The sequence below is a fragment of the Thalia democratica genome, chromosome 4 (assembly GCF_965202585.1).
Source record: "Thalia democratica chromosome 4, ktThaDemo2.hap1.1, whole genome shotgun sequence".
Classification (NCBI taxonomy): domain Eukaryota; kingdom Metazoa; phylum Chordata; class Thaliacea; order Salpida; family Salpidae; genus Thalia; species Thalia democratica.
The window spans coordinates 44,448,645-44,466,443 of NC_139168.1; the positions used below are offsets into that span (position 1 = coordinate 44,448,645).

The 17,799-nt window shown below is 30.7% G+C and overlaps 1 protein-coding gene across 1 annotated transcript; it reads left to right on the plus strand.

Annotated features, from left to right (window-relative positions):
• The first annotated feature begins 901 nt into the window (after window positions 1-901).
• LOC145833922 (general transcription factor IIH subunit 2-like) lies at window positions 902-2,218 on the plus strand. The gene has a single exon (XM_082941192.1). The coding sequence runs from the start codon at window positions 911-913 to the stop codon at window positions 2,120-2,122; it is 1,212 nt and encodes a 403-aa protein (XP_082797318.1). The 5' UTR covers window positions 902-910; the 3' UTR covers window positions 2,123-2,218.
• Window positions 2,219-17,799: the final 15,581 nt, after the last annotated feature.

Below are 17,799 nucleotides of genomic sequence, written 5' to 3' on the forward strand. Positions count from 1 at the left end.
TATACCATTTCAACAAACTTTGTGCAATATATTTGTTAAACTACTTTTATAAATATGTTTTTAGAGAAGATAGATGAATAAAAAAAAAAAAAAATTGTTTAAAAAATTGTTAGTTATTTTTGCTTTTGGTTATAAATTATGCTTAACAACTTACTGATTTAAAAAAGTTTAAATTTAAAAAATAAATTCGTTTAAGTTGTTGGTATAATTGTTAAAACTTAATATCTAAACTAAAAATAAAATAGTTTTTTTGTATATAGTTTGTTATTATTGAAATTTAAACTGTTGTTTTCGTTCTTCAACTAGTATTAAATGGCTTTATTTTTTTCGTATAATAGCTAGACTAAACCTGCATATTATAAAGACTAATAAGTTTATTAAATGTATCCTAAAAGTTTAGTCAAATATAAATTCTATTAGACATGTATGGACACTAAAAAAGTGAAAATTTAAATTTAAAAGTATTAATTCACAGAATTTTCTATCTTTCTAAATTCGTTTGAGTATAAATATTTTTAAATTTATGTTTAGCCTTTAAAGACTTATTTCATGGCAATCACATACTTATAAAAGCAGTACTTAAATTATTTGAAATTTGTATTGTGGTTGGTCGCAAAATTGTATTTTGTACATAAATTTATTTTTATATAAAATTTAACTTTTTTTTTTGATAGTACAATCAAAAGTGTTTTACATTTATTATAAAACTATTCTTAAAAGTTTTTCACTCATTTTTTGTTCGTATATTTGTAGCTTAAATACAAAAATACCTAAAATGTTTTATTAGTTTTCCAACCATTTTCTTAAAAATCATTTTTTGAATTTGTTTTTGTTTAAAACATTTTATTACTAAACCAAAACGGAATTTATGTGAATTTTTTATATATTTTTTAGACTTTACTAGTCAAAAATGGACGACGAACACGATGAGGACAAAAAGTACGATTTGGAGGGGGAATTTTTGAAAACTTGGGAGTTGGTGAGAGAAGATGAGCACGGGTCGTTGGAGAAAACAGTGGAAGAACTTGTGGCTAGAAAAAAGAAAGACAGGCTGAAAAAAAGAAATGTTGGCGTCAGGCTGGGTATGATGCGGCACATGTACGTCATAATCGACATGTCGAAATCCATGTCTGATAAAGAGTTTAAACCGAACAGAGCAATAGTCGTGTTAAGGTATTTGGAAAATTTTATAATTGAGTTTTTCGATTCAAATCCTATTAGCCAGCTCGGCTTCATTGTTACTAAAAACAAAAGAGCTTATATTATCAGTGAGCTCAGTGCAAATTGTGTAACTCATTTGAAAGCTGTTGAAGAATTGTCAAAGGAGGTTTTCCGGACGAATGGAAAGTGTTGCTTTGGTGATCCTTCTCTGTACAACTCTCTTGAAATAGCCGCAACAACTCTATCAAATATGGCCAACAATGCTTGCAAGGAGGTCGTTTACATATTCTCAAGCTTAACAACAGTCGATCCTCACTCGTCTTCTAACTTGATAGATCTTGCAGTAAAACACAAAATCAGATGCAATTTTATCAGCCTCACTGCAGAGCTGTATGTGTGCAAAAAGCTTTCACAAGCAACTAACGGCAAGCACGGCGTTATTTTGTCGCAGTCAGACGTTGGAGACATGCTGAAGGAGTACATATCACCTCCTAACGATGGCACAACCGAACCAGATCTGATGAAAATGGGATTTCCGAAGCTTGTTGCTGCTGATAAAAGCGGGAAAATTTCGTTTTGCATGACTCGAAAAAAGTTTACGATCGGAGGTTACTACTGCCCGCAGTGCAAAGCCAAGTACGCGGAACTTCCTGTGGATTGCCACATTTGCAAGTTGACGCTCGTCTCAGCCCCGTACCTCGCCAGATCATACCATCATTTGTTTCCGCTTCCGTGTTATAAGGAGGTCAATCGGAAGTATGAAGTGAACGCCGCTCAAGAGTGCTGTTTCACCTGTCAGGTGGATTTGAGCGACGTATGCAATCAGTGCGACAGATGTCAACAGTATTTTTGCACGGACTGTCACGTTTACATATTTGACACGTTGCACAGCTGCCCGGGCTGTGTTAATGAAAGATGTGAAATGCGTCCTTCGTTTAAAAACGGCTACAATAATTTTTAGTTGACGTGAGACCAACTAACACTTAAATAGGTAATGCTTTTCAAAATTTAGTAAACATTCTTTTTTTTAAACATTTTTTTTTGATTTTCTTCATTGATAAACAAAAAATACTTTTTAAGACTTTATTAAAATGTTTTAAAGTTATTAGTATGAGTTTTATGTTTGTATTTTACCTATCTTTTAAGTTAATTATTTTTATTAGAAAATTAATGATTTAAAATGAAATACTTTTAGTTGTAATTTGCACTGACTTATTAGTTCAGGTTTTAAATTTGAACTTTTTACTAATACTTTAAACATAAATTTGACATACTTAAGTTACCGTTTAGAATTTATAGGAAGCATGTACTAAGCAGTAGAATTTATAAATTGACATATAAAATCATATAATCTTTTTTACAAGTAAAAAAAGTTGAAACGATTATAAAATATTTTACAGCTTTCAATACACTTAGCTTAATTCTTGAAATATCTTGAATATTTTGTATTTTGAGTTAAATTTATTTTAACTTGTTGGTTTGAAATTTATTTCATAAATAAATTTTAAAAAAAACTTTGTATAAACGTGTTTATTTTTGGAAAACATAAACTTAATTATATAATTTATGAAGAAATAATGATAAATCGCTCTTTTCCTTAAATTCTTCAGCATAAATATATGTAAACGATTGTCTTTTGATTTAAATTTTAATTAACAAATAATTATTTTTAATTTAGGTGCCAATCAATGTTCACTTATTCATAAATATTTTACAAATTTACCTAAATCCATGCTGTTATAATGAATAACGCAACAATAACATCACATTATTACGTCTACTACATAGCATGCGCGTCACTATTGTATGCATGTTATTTGTATGTATACACTTAAAAAGTGTTTAAGAAATAACATTTAAGTGTTTTTTTCAAATTTATATAATATAATGATTAGAAAATGATTATTCGAATTTAGAAAAATTATAAGTAACGGACAATATTTACTATAAAAATTATATATATAAAACATATTTCACTTAATCTTTAATAAATAAGTTTTACAATTTAGAATGTGTAGTTTCAGTTTTTCTCTTTTTTTAATCATAAGTACTATATTTATTAAACTATGTTCAAAATTATATAATTATATTAACTAGAATAAATATTGAGTTATATTGAAAATTATATATATAGGTTTGAAATAAAAGTTATTGAAAATATTCGGCTATTTTTTATCGTTTTTTAGATACGTTTATATTACTATAAGTTGCTTATGAGATAAGTTGAGTTAAGAAAGACTTCCTGGTTTTGTTCAAAAACAATTCAAACACACATTTCACGACTAGGAAGTTTACTTATACTACTTATTGTGTTTAATTTAACGTCTTTAATATTACTGATGAACAAATAATAAAAACGATAGTTGTTTGTTAGGTTGGAAAGCTATCTTTATAAACCCGATTAATTATATAATTCCCCTTTTAAATTGAATTGATAATTTAAAAGCAGGGCTTTTCGAAGACTATCGAGCTCTACACAGGGTTGCCACTTTAACTGGAAGCCTGGAAAAATCTTGAATTTGACAATTTAGGCAAAACGAACCCTAAAAAATCCTGGAATTTTTAACATGTTCATTAGTAGTAAAATTTCGATTTGACATAAAAAAAATAAAATATAGATAAATTTTTATTTATTAAAGAACGCATTTAAAGTAGCTTTAAAGTATCTTTTCAATGTTTTTATACTATTTAAAACAGTTTCTTACCTTAAACTAACTTTAAACTAAAATTAGACCAAAAATGTGTACTTTTAAAAACCTGGAGAAAATTTTGAAAAAAAACGAGTGGCAACCCTGTCTACAGTGAAAATTTATTTGTTTGATACGAACGCTATTTTGTAGCTTTAAAATAAATGTAAATAACCTTATTTGTTTAGCAAGCTTATAAGTTAGTTTTGATTTAGTTGACTCACATAGTTCTCACAAAGTCTAAATACAATAGTCTGTCGCTTAGGTTTGAATATTACAATCAGGCCAAAAGTGCGAATTCAGCAAAACTCTGGATTTTAATTCATATACCAGTCTACTATGTTAATTCTGGCGTGTTAAGTTGATTTCGTTTTTGTTAAAAGTCTTAATAATATTCATTAGTGTACTATTATTAATTCTAGTTTTAAATGATCAGATTAATATTTGAATAAACTGAGAGTATTTAATTTCTGACAAAACAAGTTGAACCTTATAAGAAAACTCCAGTCTTAGTTAACGTCAGTACCTGGACACAGAGCCCATGAATACATATCAAAATAGTTCAAAAATACATATAAAAACAAAAAAAAAACACCAAAAGAGAAGACATCCTATACTTCACACCACCATTCTGTTTGTCGATAGAGACATTAAACGGTTCCTGGAAATTGTTAGACAAACCTTTGGCGCAAAAAGTTTTTAACAAAAAACTGTTGAAAATTTCGTACTCTTGTATGCTAAATATGAAGAGCCAGATAATATCTCATAGTAGCAAAATGTTAGAGGATAAGGCAGAGGAACGAAAGCAATGCAACTGCAGAGATAAATGCATAGTTGATGGCAATTGTTTATAAACAAATTTCATCTATAGAGCGACGACAATAGTATTGAAGAACAGTAAGCAGTATGTTAGGTCATCAGGTTTATCGTTTAAATTAAAAATACAAAAGTGTTATATCTAAAATGAAGTTATACTGTATAAATTTAAAAAAATTAGAACCTGAAAGCATAAAGTATAGAAAAATACTACAACTCCAAAAAACATAAAATGTAATGTGTAGTGAATTGACATTTGTGTACCCCTTGATTGCTACACAAATGTAAAAATCGATATCACCGAAAATAAAGAACAATTCAATTGAGATTTATTTAAAACAAGATGCGTTTGTAAACATGTCTGTTAATGTAGCTTGTCGTCTAGGTTTAACAGAGATTATTTGTTACTCGCTTCTTTGTTACTTTTAAAAAATTTTGAAAGTTTTAAAAGCTGATTGTAGTTTTCTATAGTTATTTCCAACAACTACTTGCGTTTCTGCTGAAGACAGCTTTCATTCTAGATTGGCAGACTGTGTAAATTTATCGAGAATATTATAAGCCTGTAAACTTTAGCTATTTATACAAACATCCATTGGCTCATCCTCATCTGACGTAATATTCTCTCCGTCATTTAATGATCAATCATTTTAATAAAATGTGATCAACGTGTTAATAAATTTTTTTTGTTATTATTATTATTGGAGTTTATTGTGCGAATATGGACTCTGGCATTAAAACCTGAGCCGCTTAAACAATACACACGAGAAAATAAAAAAACAAATTACTTTCAATGAAAATTAAAAACATAACATAGTAAAAAAAAATTACAAACAAACAGTCCTGTATCATCAAAAATAATTTAGTATGCACAAAAAATATCCATATATAAACTTATGTATTGAATATAAAAGATTACACGTTTACAAAATTTATATAAAATCTGTAGGGGGAAGGCGAAGGGAAGAAAAAGTTTTTCTTATAAATACTAATACTTAAAAATAAGTTAATAAAAATTACTTCAAACTATCTTTATATTGAATTTTTAATCGATAATCTATGTATTTTACTGGTGTTTATAATATTTTAATCTTTTTTTTTAGTTTTAATCGGAAATGCTCCAATTGAAAATTAGTAATTAATTATGTAAACTATGTAAATTTTAAAGGTACAACGAAGAAACAAGATAAATATATAAAACTTTGTGGGTTGAGTATACAGTACATGTACATAAAAAAAATTTGCATATAAATACATACAATGGTTAAATGCTCATCAAGACTTCTTGGATACCTTTATCAAATATGCGTTGTTTTTATGATTAAAGTTTTTTTGTAAGACTTTGCTTTAATAGTCGTTTGTAAACTTTAGTTGCTTTGCTTATTGTATTGGGCTTGATGTAGATTATTAAAAACCGAAAATTCCTAGGTAGACACTGTCGGTAGGGTACGCAGTTTTGTGCGTTTTATTTTTAGTGCCAACCTAGGTGGTAAGCTACTGTATATGCATCAACTGTTGAGTAACAAATAATTCTGTATGCAATAATTTGATACTAAATGTTAAGGTATTCAATTATGAGGTGTTTAATATATTTTCAATTTTACTTTGTGTGTACATCATTTTTGAACTGCATCTTTAAATTTTCCGTTATCTGTATGATATATGATTCGATTGATAAAAAGTACTATATTTTTGTCCTACGTTTTAAGGAAAAAGTTTTTAAAGAAATTTAAATTGTATTTAAATAATAATTTTAACTACTTCTACTAAGCAGAGCTGAAAAAGTGTTAATGCCTTTTATGCCAATTGAGTACTAAAGCGTATAAACTTATGTTTGATTTAAGTTAAGATTTCACGCTCGAGTAAAAAAAAGAAAATTGTTTTAATAAGTACTTAAAACTGTTTTTGTATTTGAATTATAAAAAATCTTTTAATAGAAAATACTTTATTATTTGTAGTTTATTTGTAGAGGTTAACCCATACCTCAACTAACTTTAAAGAAACTTGTAATCTATACTCTTACCCCTACCCTAACCTACCTTAACTAAACATATAACAATAAAATATAAATAAAAATTTTTTTAAGAATAATAACTTTATAATTGTAAATCTACTTTTTTTTTCTTAGTCTTGTATTGATATATGCAAATTAGTTGCAGGTTTTTAAACACACCCTTTAAAAACCAGTAAGGCTTTCAATAAAAAAAAACTTGGAGTTGTATTAAACAAACAAAAAATATATTATTCAGAGTATTACACTACTGAGCTTCAGTGATACGCACTTAATCACATGTAAAAGATCTTATATAATTGAATTTATGATCAAGTGCATAGCACTGAAACTCAGTAGTGTAATACTCTGAAAAAAATTTAAATTAGAAATTTATCTTCAAAGCCAGGAGTTCATTTCTATTGCAAGAACGTTTTGTTTTTAATATAAATTTAAAGGAAGTTATCATAAACCAAAAAAAAACATGATACTAATAATTGCTATCTTACAAAGTAAAACAAATATCAAAATACTTTCAAGTAAACGTGTATTTAATATTTAAAGTTGAGTATTGTAAACAAAAAGTGTTGGTATTGTATTTATATTGCCAGCTACTGTAACATAACATATAGCAGAGAACTAAACGTTGTATTTAATTCATAGAATTATAAGTTTGTTATAGCATTGTATAATAAGCCAACAGAAAATAAATTAGTTAAATAACCTTATAAATATTGATATCGCCCCATTAACCAGTTTACAAATATCTAACATAGTTTCCTTGCAGGAAGAAACAAAAAAAAATGATTAAAATAATTTTTTGTTAGTATAAATTTTATGTCTTAAATTTTTCTTAACAATTAAATTTGAAAATTAACTACATATTTTTAAAAGTACCGAACACACAGTCTTGGTTGCCATGTTTTCGAAAGTCATAAATCTTAGGATGATTTTTTTTGTAACAGTGATTTCAAATGTATTGAATGATAATAAAAAATATGGTTTTCAGAGAGCAAGATGTTTTAATAATTATTGTTTTTCAATAAAAAAAAACGTTAATGAAATCTCTAGTTTGAGTTGTTTATAAAAGACGGCTTAAGCTTCTTAAAACTTAGCCTACTACAGAGCTACGTTTGTTCATATAAAGACCGTTAGTATACAATTGATAATATAGAAATTTAAGTATCTTGTAACATGTTATTCAAATCAGACTTAAATACTAGATCTTTTGTACATTGGTTGAACTTTAAATTACAAAATTTATTTGAAATAAATTTAAAGTATCTACTAAAATATAACTTTTTTTAAACCAAACTGTCAACAATTTAGTCTCCTAATAATAGAACTATTGAACACAAACAAAAATGCTCAAAAAAAATTGGTCAAACGACCTGATATACAAAACGACCACTTGATCATCGAATCATCCACACGACACGATGGTCAAATTAGTATTATCATGAGCCAAAAAATTAACAGTCAAAGCATGAAATTTAAAGTAAAAAACTCACAATAAATATTTGTAAAAGTAATAATAGTTACAAAAAAACTAAACTAGATGTAATAACTAGTATAATAATAAATTACATGAGTAAAACGGTTCTAAGTAAAAAGTGATCCAAAAATAGAAACTCAGTCATGTTAATTTAAAAAAAGTTCTGATTAAAAAACAGCTAAAAAACTACGTACTCAAATAAAACAATTATTAAAAAATAGATATACAAAAACTTTTTTTTTCACAACTGTAACTTTAATAACTGTAAATTTACTCCTATAAAATAATATCACTAAAGTTGTGAAAAAGCATTGATACAAAGATAAAAAATATTTTCAAAAAGAAGTAATAACACACATATATTAAAATATTCTAATTTTAGTTTGTATCAGCAATAACAGCTGTAACGCCTCTGGCTAAAAATTAAATTTAGCAAAAGAGTTTTCTCTAATTAGGGGTTTTTTATTAATTTGTTAACTTTGCCGCCTTTAGTTTTAAATAATTAGATTTGAAAAAGCTCAAGCTGAACTTCCTATGTGCTAAATTGTGAGTATTGCTATTAATCTCTTATTTTTTTGTTCTGTCTCTTAAATTGAAATGTCTAATAAAGTAAATTGAAGTTAATTTTACTGTGGTTTGCATAAATTTGAATGAATAAACTCTGCTGTTGATAAAATTAAATTGAAGTTAATTGTACTTTTGGTTTTGCATAAATTTAAATAAATAAACTTTGGTGTTAATAGATCATTATATTGAAATTATCTGTAAATTGGTTATATAAAATTGAATAAATAAGCTTTGTTGTGGATAATTAATTAAGAAGCAAGCTGCTTTTTGGTGCTCTTAATAATCTCTGAAATTTACAAATCAAATTTGATTAATTTAAATGTTTAAATTTATCTAAATATCTAAATATCTAAATATCTAAAATATCTAAATTTAATTAAAATAACTAGTGGGCCACACCTAACTTTTGGTATAGCATAATGAGTAATAGATCCAAGCCCCCCAAAAAGGATAGTATGTTCTCTAAAGAGAACATACATCATACTTTAGACAAGGTCAACAACCCCGAAACTCGCTGTAGCCAGCGTAACATTGACAGAGGAATCAACAAAAGGGGTGTTGACCCACACTCTTCGCGCCGTAGCCAACCTGGTCCATCAGACCAACCACAAGCAACGTGTGAAAGATATGGTGACCCGGACGTGATGGAGGAACAACCCCAGGCAGAAATGGGCAGTTATCAACAACCTAGAGACCAGCCTAATCCAAGTGGTCTGCCAAGACAAAGCTACCCACCCCAACAAAATTCTACACCTAGCAACTATGGGCCTCCACCAAGGGTGACAGGACCACCTAGCAACAGCTCCACTCCTCCAGCAAGAACCTCACCCTTGACACTCCAACAACAATTCCAACCTAACCACTTAAACATGGACTATTCCCTCCAAAACAACAGGAGACCCCCTATTCAAGTGCCACCTCAAGAACTGGGTGCCGAGGAGTTAGTACAGGGGATCAAAGATTTGAAGGAACAAATTCGACGGGCTAAACTTCTAGAGGAATTTCGAAAATTACAAGAAGAATTACATGAATTGAGAAGTCTAAATCCATCCACAAGGACAAATCACGACATCTCAACTCAGGTTAGACAGAATACATACATGGATCCTCAAATCCAGGTTACCCACCAGGTTTCACACACCTCAAAGGCTCAAGACTTACCAAGGAGCCAGGTGATATCTCCGCCTCATGCAAAAAACGAGCTCCCAAACTCTCCGCAGTGAGAGGGAGAGTGATTGGGGCTACACTATCTCACACCCAAGCTGTCCAGTTTGTAAATAAAACCGCCCCTCGACAGCAACCCCCATCTCAACCGAGATCAACCAGAAATGCCTCAAACTGCACTATAAGTCATCCAGGAAATGAAGTGTCCACACCTTCAAACAAACCAAAGATGACTTTTCATATAAAGCAAACAGCCTCACGTAGTGCAGCAGAAACACCTGATGAGAACCAAAGTTCTGAACAACCGCAGCCAGCATCAACAGGGCCAGCGTCAACGATCCGAGCCACCTTAGCCAGCACCTCCACGACCAGCGTCAACGATCCGAGCTACCTTAGCCAGCACCACAACGGGCAGTCCCAACGGTCTGCGCAAACACAGCCAGCATCACCAGGGCCAGCGTCAACGGTCAGCGCCACCTTAGCCAGCACCTCCACGACAAGCGCCAACGATCCGAGCTACCTTAGCCAGCACCACAACGGGCAGTCCCAACGGTCAGCGCAAACACAGCCAGCATCACCAGGGCCAGCGTCAACGGTCAGCGCCACCTTAGCCAGCACCTCCACGACAAGCGCCAACGATCCGAGCTACCTTAGCCAGCACCACAACGGGCAGTCCCAACGGTCAGCGCAAACACAGCCAGCATCACTAGGACCAGCGTCAACGGTCAGCGCCACCTTAGCCAGCACCTCCACGACAAGCGCCAACGATCCGAGCTACCTTAGCCAGCACCACAACGGGCAGTCCCAACGGTCAGCGCAAACACAGCCAGCATCACCAGGGCCAGCGTCAACGGTCAGCGCCACCTTAGCCAGCACCTCCACGACAAGCGCCAACGATCCGAGCCACCTTAGCCAGCACCACAACGGGCAGTCCCAACGGTCAGCGCAAACACAGCCAGCATCACCAGGGCCAGCGTCAACGGTCAGCGCCACCTTAGCCAGCACCTCCACGACAAGCGCCAACGATCCGAGCTACCTTAGCCAGCACCACAACGGGCAATCCCAACGGTCAGCGCAAACACAGCCAGCATCACTAGGACCAGCGTCAACGGTCAGCGCCACCTTAGCCAGCACCTCCACGACAAGCGCCAACGATCCGAGCCACCTTAGCCAGCACCACAACGGGCAGTCCCAACGGTCAGCGCAACCGCAGCCAGAACCACAACAAAAATCTCTCGACACTACCAATCACAATAAAGACAAAAGTGTAGAAAAATGGACTTTTCAACTGAATAAATTCCCTGCACCCAAACCGAAAAACCTCCCTCAGAATCTATTATTTTTAGCGGATTCAAACACAAATGTTATCTTTTTGGTTGACAGCGGATCCGAAATTTCAATCCTGCCGAAGGAATTGACTAACGGTATAGACAAATATTTTCCTAAACAAAGTAGAACCATCCAAGGGTTTGGTAACAAAACAACCCACCCTATTGGTAGCGCGGATGTCGAACTTCAATTGGGGAATTTAGAACCCATCAACCACTCGTTCTGGGTTATTCAAGAATCACGCCACTTTGGCATTATTGGCATGGACCTGTTAAGAAAGAACGAACTAGCGATCCTGCCATCTACCTCTCAACTATGCAAGATGGGGTCAAACGAATCAGCTAGACTGTTCGCACCTGCTGAGTTGCCCACCCCTATAGTCGCTTCAGTCAACCACATCAATCTGGGTGGTAAGAATACGACTCCGTTAGAAGAAAAATGCATAATGGACTTCCCTGAAATTACCAGGAAGCCAACCTACCACGCAAAGCCAAAACACAACTACGAGCTCGAGATAATATTGGATAATTACAAGCCTGCCATGGTCAAAGCCAGGAGACCTGGTGTTTTTTTGTACAAGCATAGAAAAATATTTGGTACTTTTTAGATGAATACTACTTAAGGGCTTATTCAAATAAGCAACAGTTGATTTTCACTGATTATTTTGTACAACACCTAGAAGCTGCTTGCATTTTTTATATTACTGTTAAATGACTTAACTTTTAATTTTTTTAATTTTAAAATTAATGGGGTTTTTGATTTTATATTTATTTGTATAACCATTAAAAATTGGTATCTTATAGACATGTTTTTTTTTTGTAATTATCTTAGCTAAAATAGGTACTGTGTGATGTTTTATATAAAAATCTAAAATGTTCTATATTGCATTGAGTTTTGGTTGTCTCCTGTTTAGCACTGGGAAAGCTTGCCAAGCAAATTGTAAAAATCATGGCTCAGTAACTTTCACTCATCTAGTTTGGTGGGGTAAGTCGAACTGCCACACCCCAGAGACCTCAGAATGAACCATTCTAATAAGAACAAGCTGCCACTACGTACAGCAGAATTGTAGTGACGATGTCGATTTGTCTGGAAATGCATACATGGCAGCACACCTTCGGATCCCATGGGGGAAATGCCAACCCGTCTGCTGATGATGTCAAGCAGACCCTCAAATCCGTTGGCGTTGATGACGATGGTGAACAACGCCAGGTCGCCAGCGATTAATTCGCGGAAAAGGACGTCAGTGGAGCCAAACTTCCCGCCAGAGTTCCGGGGGAACCACTACAAGAAGAGCGGCCGCAGCTGGAGCAACCAGAGAAGAGGAGGAGAAGGCGAGTAAGAAGAGGCCGAGCCTCAACCTCCAGTGGATTTACTCCTATAAAATAATATCACTAAAGTTGTGAAAAAGCATTGATACAAAGATAAAAAATATTTTCAAAAAGAAGTAATAACACACATATATTAAAATATTCTAATTTTAGTTTGTATCAGCAATAACAGCTGTAACGCCTCTGGCTAAAAATTAAATTTAGCAAAAGAGTTTTCTCTAATTAGGGGTTTTTTATTAATTTGTTAACTTTGCCGCCTTTAGTTTTAAATAATTAGATTTGAAAAAGCTCAAGCTGAACTTCCTATGTGCTAAATTGTGAGTATTGCTATTAATCTCTTATTTTTTTGTTCTGTCTCTTAAATTGAAATGTCTAATAAAGTAAATTGAAGTTAATTTTACTGTGGTTTGCATAAATTTGAATGAATAAACTCTGCTGTTGATAAAATTAAATTGAAGTTAATTGTACTTTTGGTTTTGCATAAATTTAAATAAATAAACTTTGGTGTTAATAGATCATTATATTGAAATTATCTGTAAATTGGTTATATAAAATTGAATAAATAAGCTTTGTTGTGGATAATTAATTAAGAAGCAAGCTGCTTTTTGGTGCTCTTAATAATCTCTGAAATTTACAAATCAAATTTGATTAATTTAAATGTTTAAATTTATCTAAATATCTAAATATCTAAATATCTAAAATATCTAAATTTAATTAAAATAACTAGTGGGCCACACCTAACTTTTGGTATAGCATAATGAGTAATAGATCCAAGCCCCCCAAAAAGGATAGTATGTTCTCTAAAGAGAACATACATCATACTTTAGACAAGGTCAACAACCCCGAAACTCGCTGTAGCCAGCGTAACATTGACAGAGGAATCAACAAAAGGGGTGTTGACCCACACTCTTCGCGCCGTAGCCAACCTGGTCCATCAGACCAACCACAAGCAACGTGTGAAAGATACAGCTATTCAACTGTTTAATAACTTTAAATGACTACAAAATTAATATTTAATTAGTAAACAAAAGCTGTCAAAAATTATAGTCTAAAGCTAAACCATTAAACTGTTTTAATTTTCACGAAGTATATAAAGTTTTAGCATTTAATATTTAGAAAAGATAAACAAGTTTAGCCATTTAAAATAATATTTTTTAAAGGTACAACAACGAAAAATTAAGTAAGTAGGAATAGTTTTTAAAAGTTCTATATTTATCGTTAAAAAAAATCAGTTCATGAACATAAACTTACCAAACCTTTGGATCGAATTGTATTTAATTTTAAACTAATTTAAAATAAAGAAAACTAGTGTATATTTATAAAAAGAGAGCAATTTAAGAAGTTACTCAGAGAGCATTTAATATTCTACAGTTAAAAGATTCCTTATATAAGTGCTTTAAAATAGTTATTTATTATTTTCCTGGTATAAAAAAGTTATTAGGTCAGCTTGTGAAGCGTATTTGGAATTTTTAAACTTCCGATTAAGTAACGGTTTGAAGCTCTAATGTAGCAAAAGTTGTGTAAGGTAAAGTAAAAAATAATTAAAGGAAGAACAAAAACTATAACACATTACTATTGTCATTAAACCGAGTAATATGCTTTTAAAACATATTATGAGTTTATAAGGGATTTTAGAACAAAAATATATAAAAAGTTATCAATTTTTTAATTTACTCAAGACCATTGGTATTCACGGTGTGCATCTGTGCATAGGAAATTTAGAAAGATAAAAATGTATATTTTAAATGACGTCTTTCTTGTCATTTTGTAATAGAAAAAGATTATTATAACATGGATTAACAGTTTCTAATAATTTCTTTGTATATTAAGACAATTAAAACTAAAATGAAAGTTTTTTAACACCAACTATACTTTTTTAGTCTTAGTGTGCACAAAATTTATTTTTTAGTAAATAACTGTGCACAGCTTTTAAAAAGGTTGAAGATCACTTCTCAAGACAATGTATAAAGCACAAATTATGTGATATACTTAAAAAAAACCTGATGTATTTAAAATTAACAATACTTATATATTGCTTAATAAAGAAGTTTGATGAAGTATGAGTTTTCAACTTCCAATAGGAGATAGTTATACCCAAAGGAAAGATAAACATTTTAAATTTGAACAGCTGTTTTAGTATTTTGACACTTGTTTAGCAAGTTTTATTTATTAAAGGTACACTTACTAAAAAAATTTCTATACAAGAGAATATGTGTCAAAAATGTACGAGGGGACATTTTTGAACGAACGGACAATTATGCAAGGGTTAAACATTATTTTAACCTTTTTTTTTACTATCACTGTTACCCCGGCCCTAACCCTTGGTCGGTAATTTTGTTTTTAGGTTTTTTTTTACTGTTGTGCAATTTTTTTTTTCATTTTACTGTCGTGCAAAATTGACTTTCTGTGCAAAATTGACCCTTCGTGAAAAAATCCCTCTGTGGAAAAGTGTCTTCGTGCGAAACTGACTCGTCCCCATACAAGAATATAGCTGTCAATTTTTTTTTTTGATAAATTTATATTAATTTGTTTTTTTTGCAATTAATTTTTTTTTTAAACGCTTGATTTTTTCAACTTCGCATAACCTGTAGCTGTTTGCAAAATACTTTTTCCCCTATCTTTTAAGACTTCCCAATTTATTTTAAATTTAAAGTTTTTTCTGCATAAAATTAAAACAACATACTTACAAAAATATATAAAAGTTTATCAGTACAACTTTTTAAATATATTTTAATAAAATATTTATTTTTAATAGTCAGTATCATATACTGCAATTTAGTCATAAGAAAAAATCGTATAAGAATAAATATTTAACGTAGTAAAAATCAAAGGTCAACAAACTGTATCTAAAAATACAATAATCAGCAGTATTTATCTTACACAGTCATTACATAGTTTATTTCATTAAATAAATGTAAGTTAGAATTATAAAGTTACAACATTTTCTAACTTTTACCAGTTTGTTTAAATTTTGACCAGGTTTTATTTCTGCTTATTATATTCCAATTAGTTTATAAGTACAAAAAAATCTTCAGCACTAAGTTCCCCTGTATTAATTTAAAAACCAGTCAGTTTTTGAAACTTATGTAACCTAAGACTCATTTATCAATTAAAAACGCTCACAGTTTAGAGAATATATACTTTAACGATTTTTATCATATGGTTTCTTTTTACGTTCAGCTAAAAAAAAACTTAGTTGAACTTTTAGGCTTTAATTGCTTAACGCAGTTCATCCGAATATATTAAGCAATTGTTTTTAAACGTTTAGTTAAGAGTTCTGTTACTTTTAACAGAAATAATTTTGTTTAATACTTTAGAAGAATAACTTTTATTTATTGCGTGTAGTTAAAAAATATTCATTACCTATTTATAATTGATTTTTACTGCAAAATAAAACGCATACATTCATTAAACAATTAGTTAAGAAAATTTGTGCTTTAGATGAAGTAAGTTCACTTTGTATCAAAGACATAATAAAAAACAATTTTGCTTTTTTTCTAAGAAAAATATTCTGTTCAATGATTTTACGGTTTATACATATTTAACTAGTAGTGTTAAAATTAGCCTAAAACTTTGGAAAAGGACAAACAATACCTTAATCGTATTAATACTCTTTAGTTTCGAACTAGTTTTTAAATATACCCTTACTTACCCCGTAGTTTTGTATGCTTACTGTTAAAAACCGTTGAGATATGTAGTATTGGTGAGAAGTATAACCGCAGGTTTAAACTTGGGCTTTAAATTTGTTTAATATGAGCCAAGTATTGAGAAGATACTATAATGCTACTTTAGTGTGTTTGATAATAAAAAAACACACAAAAAAAATGCATTCGTCTTAGAAAATAATTTTTGTATCTGATAGTTTTTCGTATTTAATCTACATTTCATTATCTTACATATAAAAATTATTTAAAGCTCCAGGTTTCTTATTTAATTCTGTTTATTGGCATCACTGTCTAACATTAAAAAAGATTGAAGTAAAAAGTTATAATACATAAAGAAGTTTTTATTAGTAGGGTTGCCACAGATCAAGTTGAGAAAAATTTCTTGACTTTTCTAAATCAAACTCTTAATTTAAACTTTTTCTAAAATACACAATTAAACACTTGAAGCTATATAAAGCTTACAATCTCATTTTTATACAGGTTAAAACAACATTTTTTTGATGAATTCAATCATCTAACTTCTACTACATCACTTTAACCATCTGTGTATGATTGATTTATTTGCAATAAACAGCTCTATCAGCAAAATATTTGTATTTTCTTACTTATAAACACAACTTGTCTCAAAAAAGAGACCATATTTTAGCATTTCCTAACATAAATTTATCTAAATAAACGAAAAAACATATAAGGAACTTTTACAATTGAAACCTTAAAACATTAACGAACTTTAAAACTAAAACCTTAAAACAATAACGAACTTAAACAAACACAGTTTTTTTTTTATATAAACATTAAAATCTATTTTCTCCATTTTTTATAGTAGCACTTCAACCTCGTCATCTAATGAAGACATGGTTTCCTTCATCTGGTCTGCATACCGCTTAATTTTCTTGGCAGTTAAAACCATTTGCCTTATTTTATTTAAATCGTCCTCATCTGCTGCCCCTACACTTGTCGAAGAATATCATTTTTCTAAGTCTTGTCACAATTTGTTGGCTTCATTTCTTTATTTTTTGCACTCGTTTTATTAATTTTTACAAGATGAAGGCATTGGAAATTTCTAGGAAAATTTTGCAATTGTAGTCTGACTTTAAAGGATTTTTAATTAATTTTTAACCATTTGAAGGCTTTGGAAAATAATAAATTTTAACTGACAAAATCTGAAGTTTTTTCAATTTTTGTCAAATTTCCTGACTTTTTTTCAAAAACCCCATTTTTCCTGACCTTGTGGTAGCCCTGTATTAGTGTTCAACACATTATTTAAAAAAAATAAAGTTTCTAAGCCTAGGTTTCTTAAATTATATGGCTGCAAGGATACGCGGTTCTATACTGTATAAATTTCAGCGATAAATGAATAAATTGTATATGAATTTTTTTAAGAATTATTGTTATGACGATATATATCTTTGTTGAAAAAATTTCTAAATTATGGAATTGTTAGAAAATTGTCAAAGTATATTATACCTACCAAAATAACTGCCTCTGTAAATAAGAACAGTGTTGTCTATATAAAACTACATACGTAGGGTATTGTACGAAAATTACTCAGAGATTTATCCTGACACTTATTCGTTATCAAGCGATGAAATTTTTTTTA

Bases quoted from the DNA above. Each gene is read 5' to 3' on its own strand.
- LOC145833922 (XM_082941192.1), top strand. From the start codon at position 911: ATGGACGACGAACACGATGAGGACAAAAAGTACGATTTGGAGGGGGAA.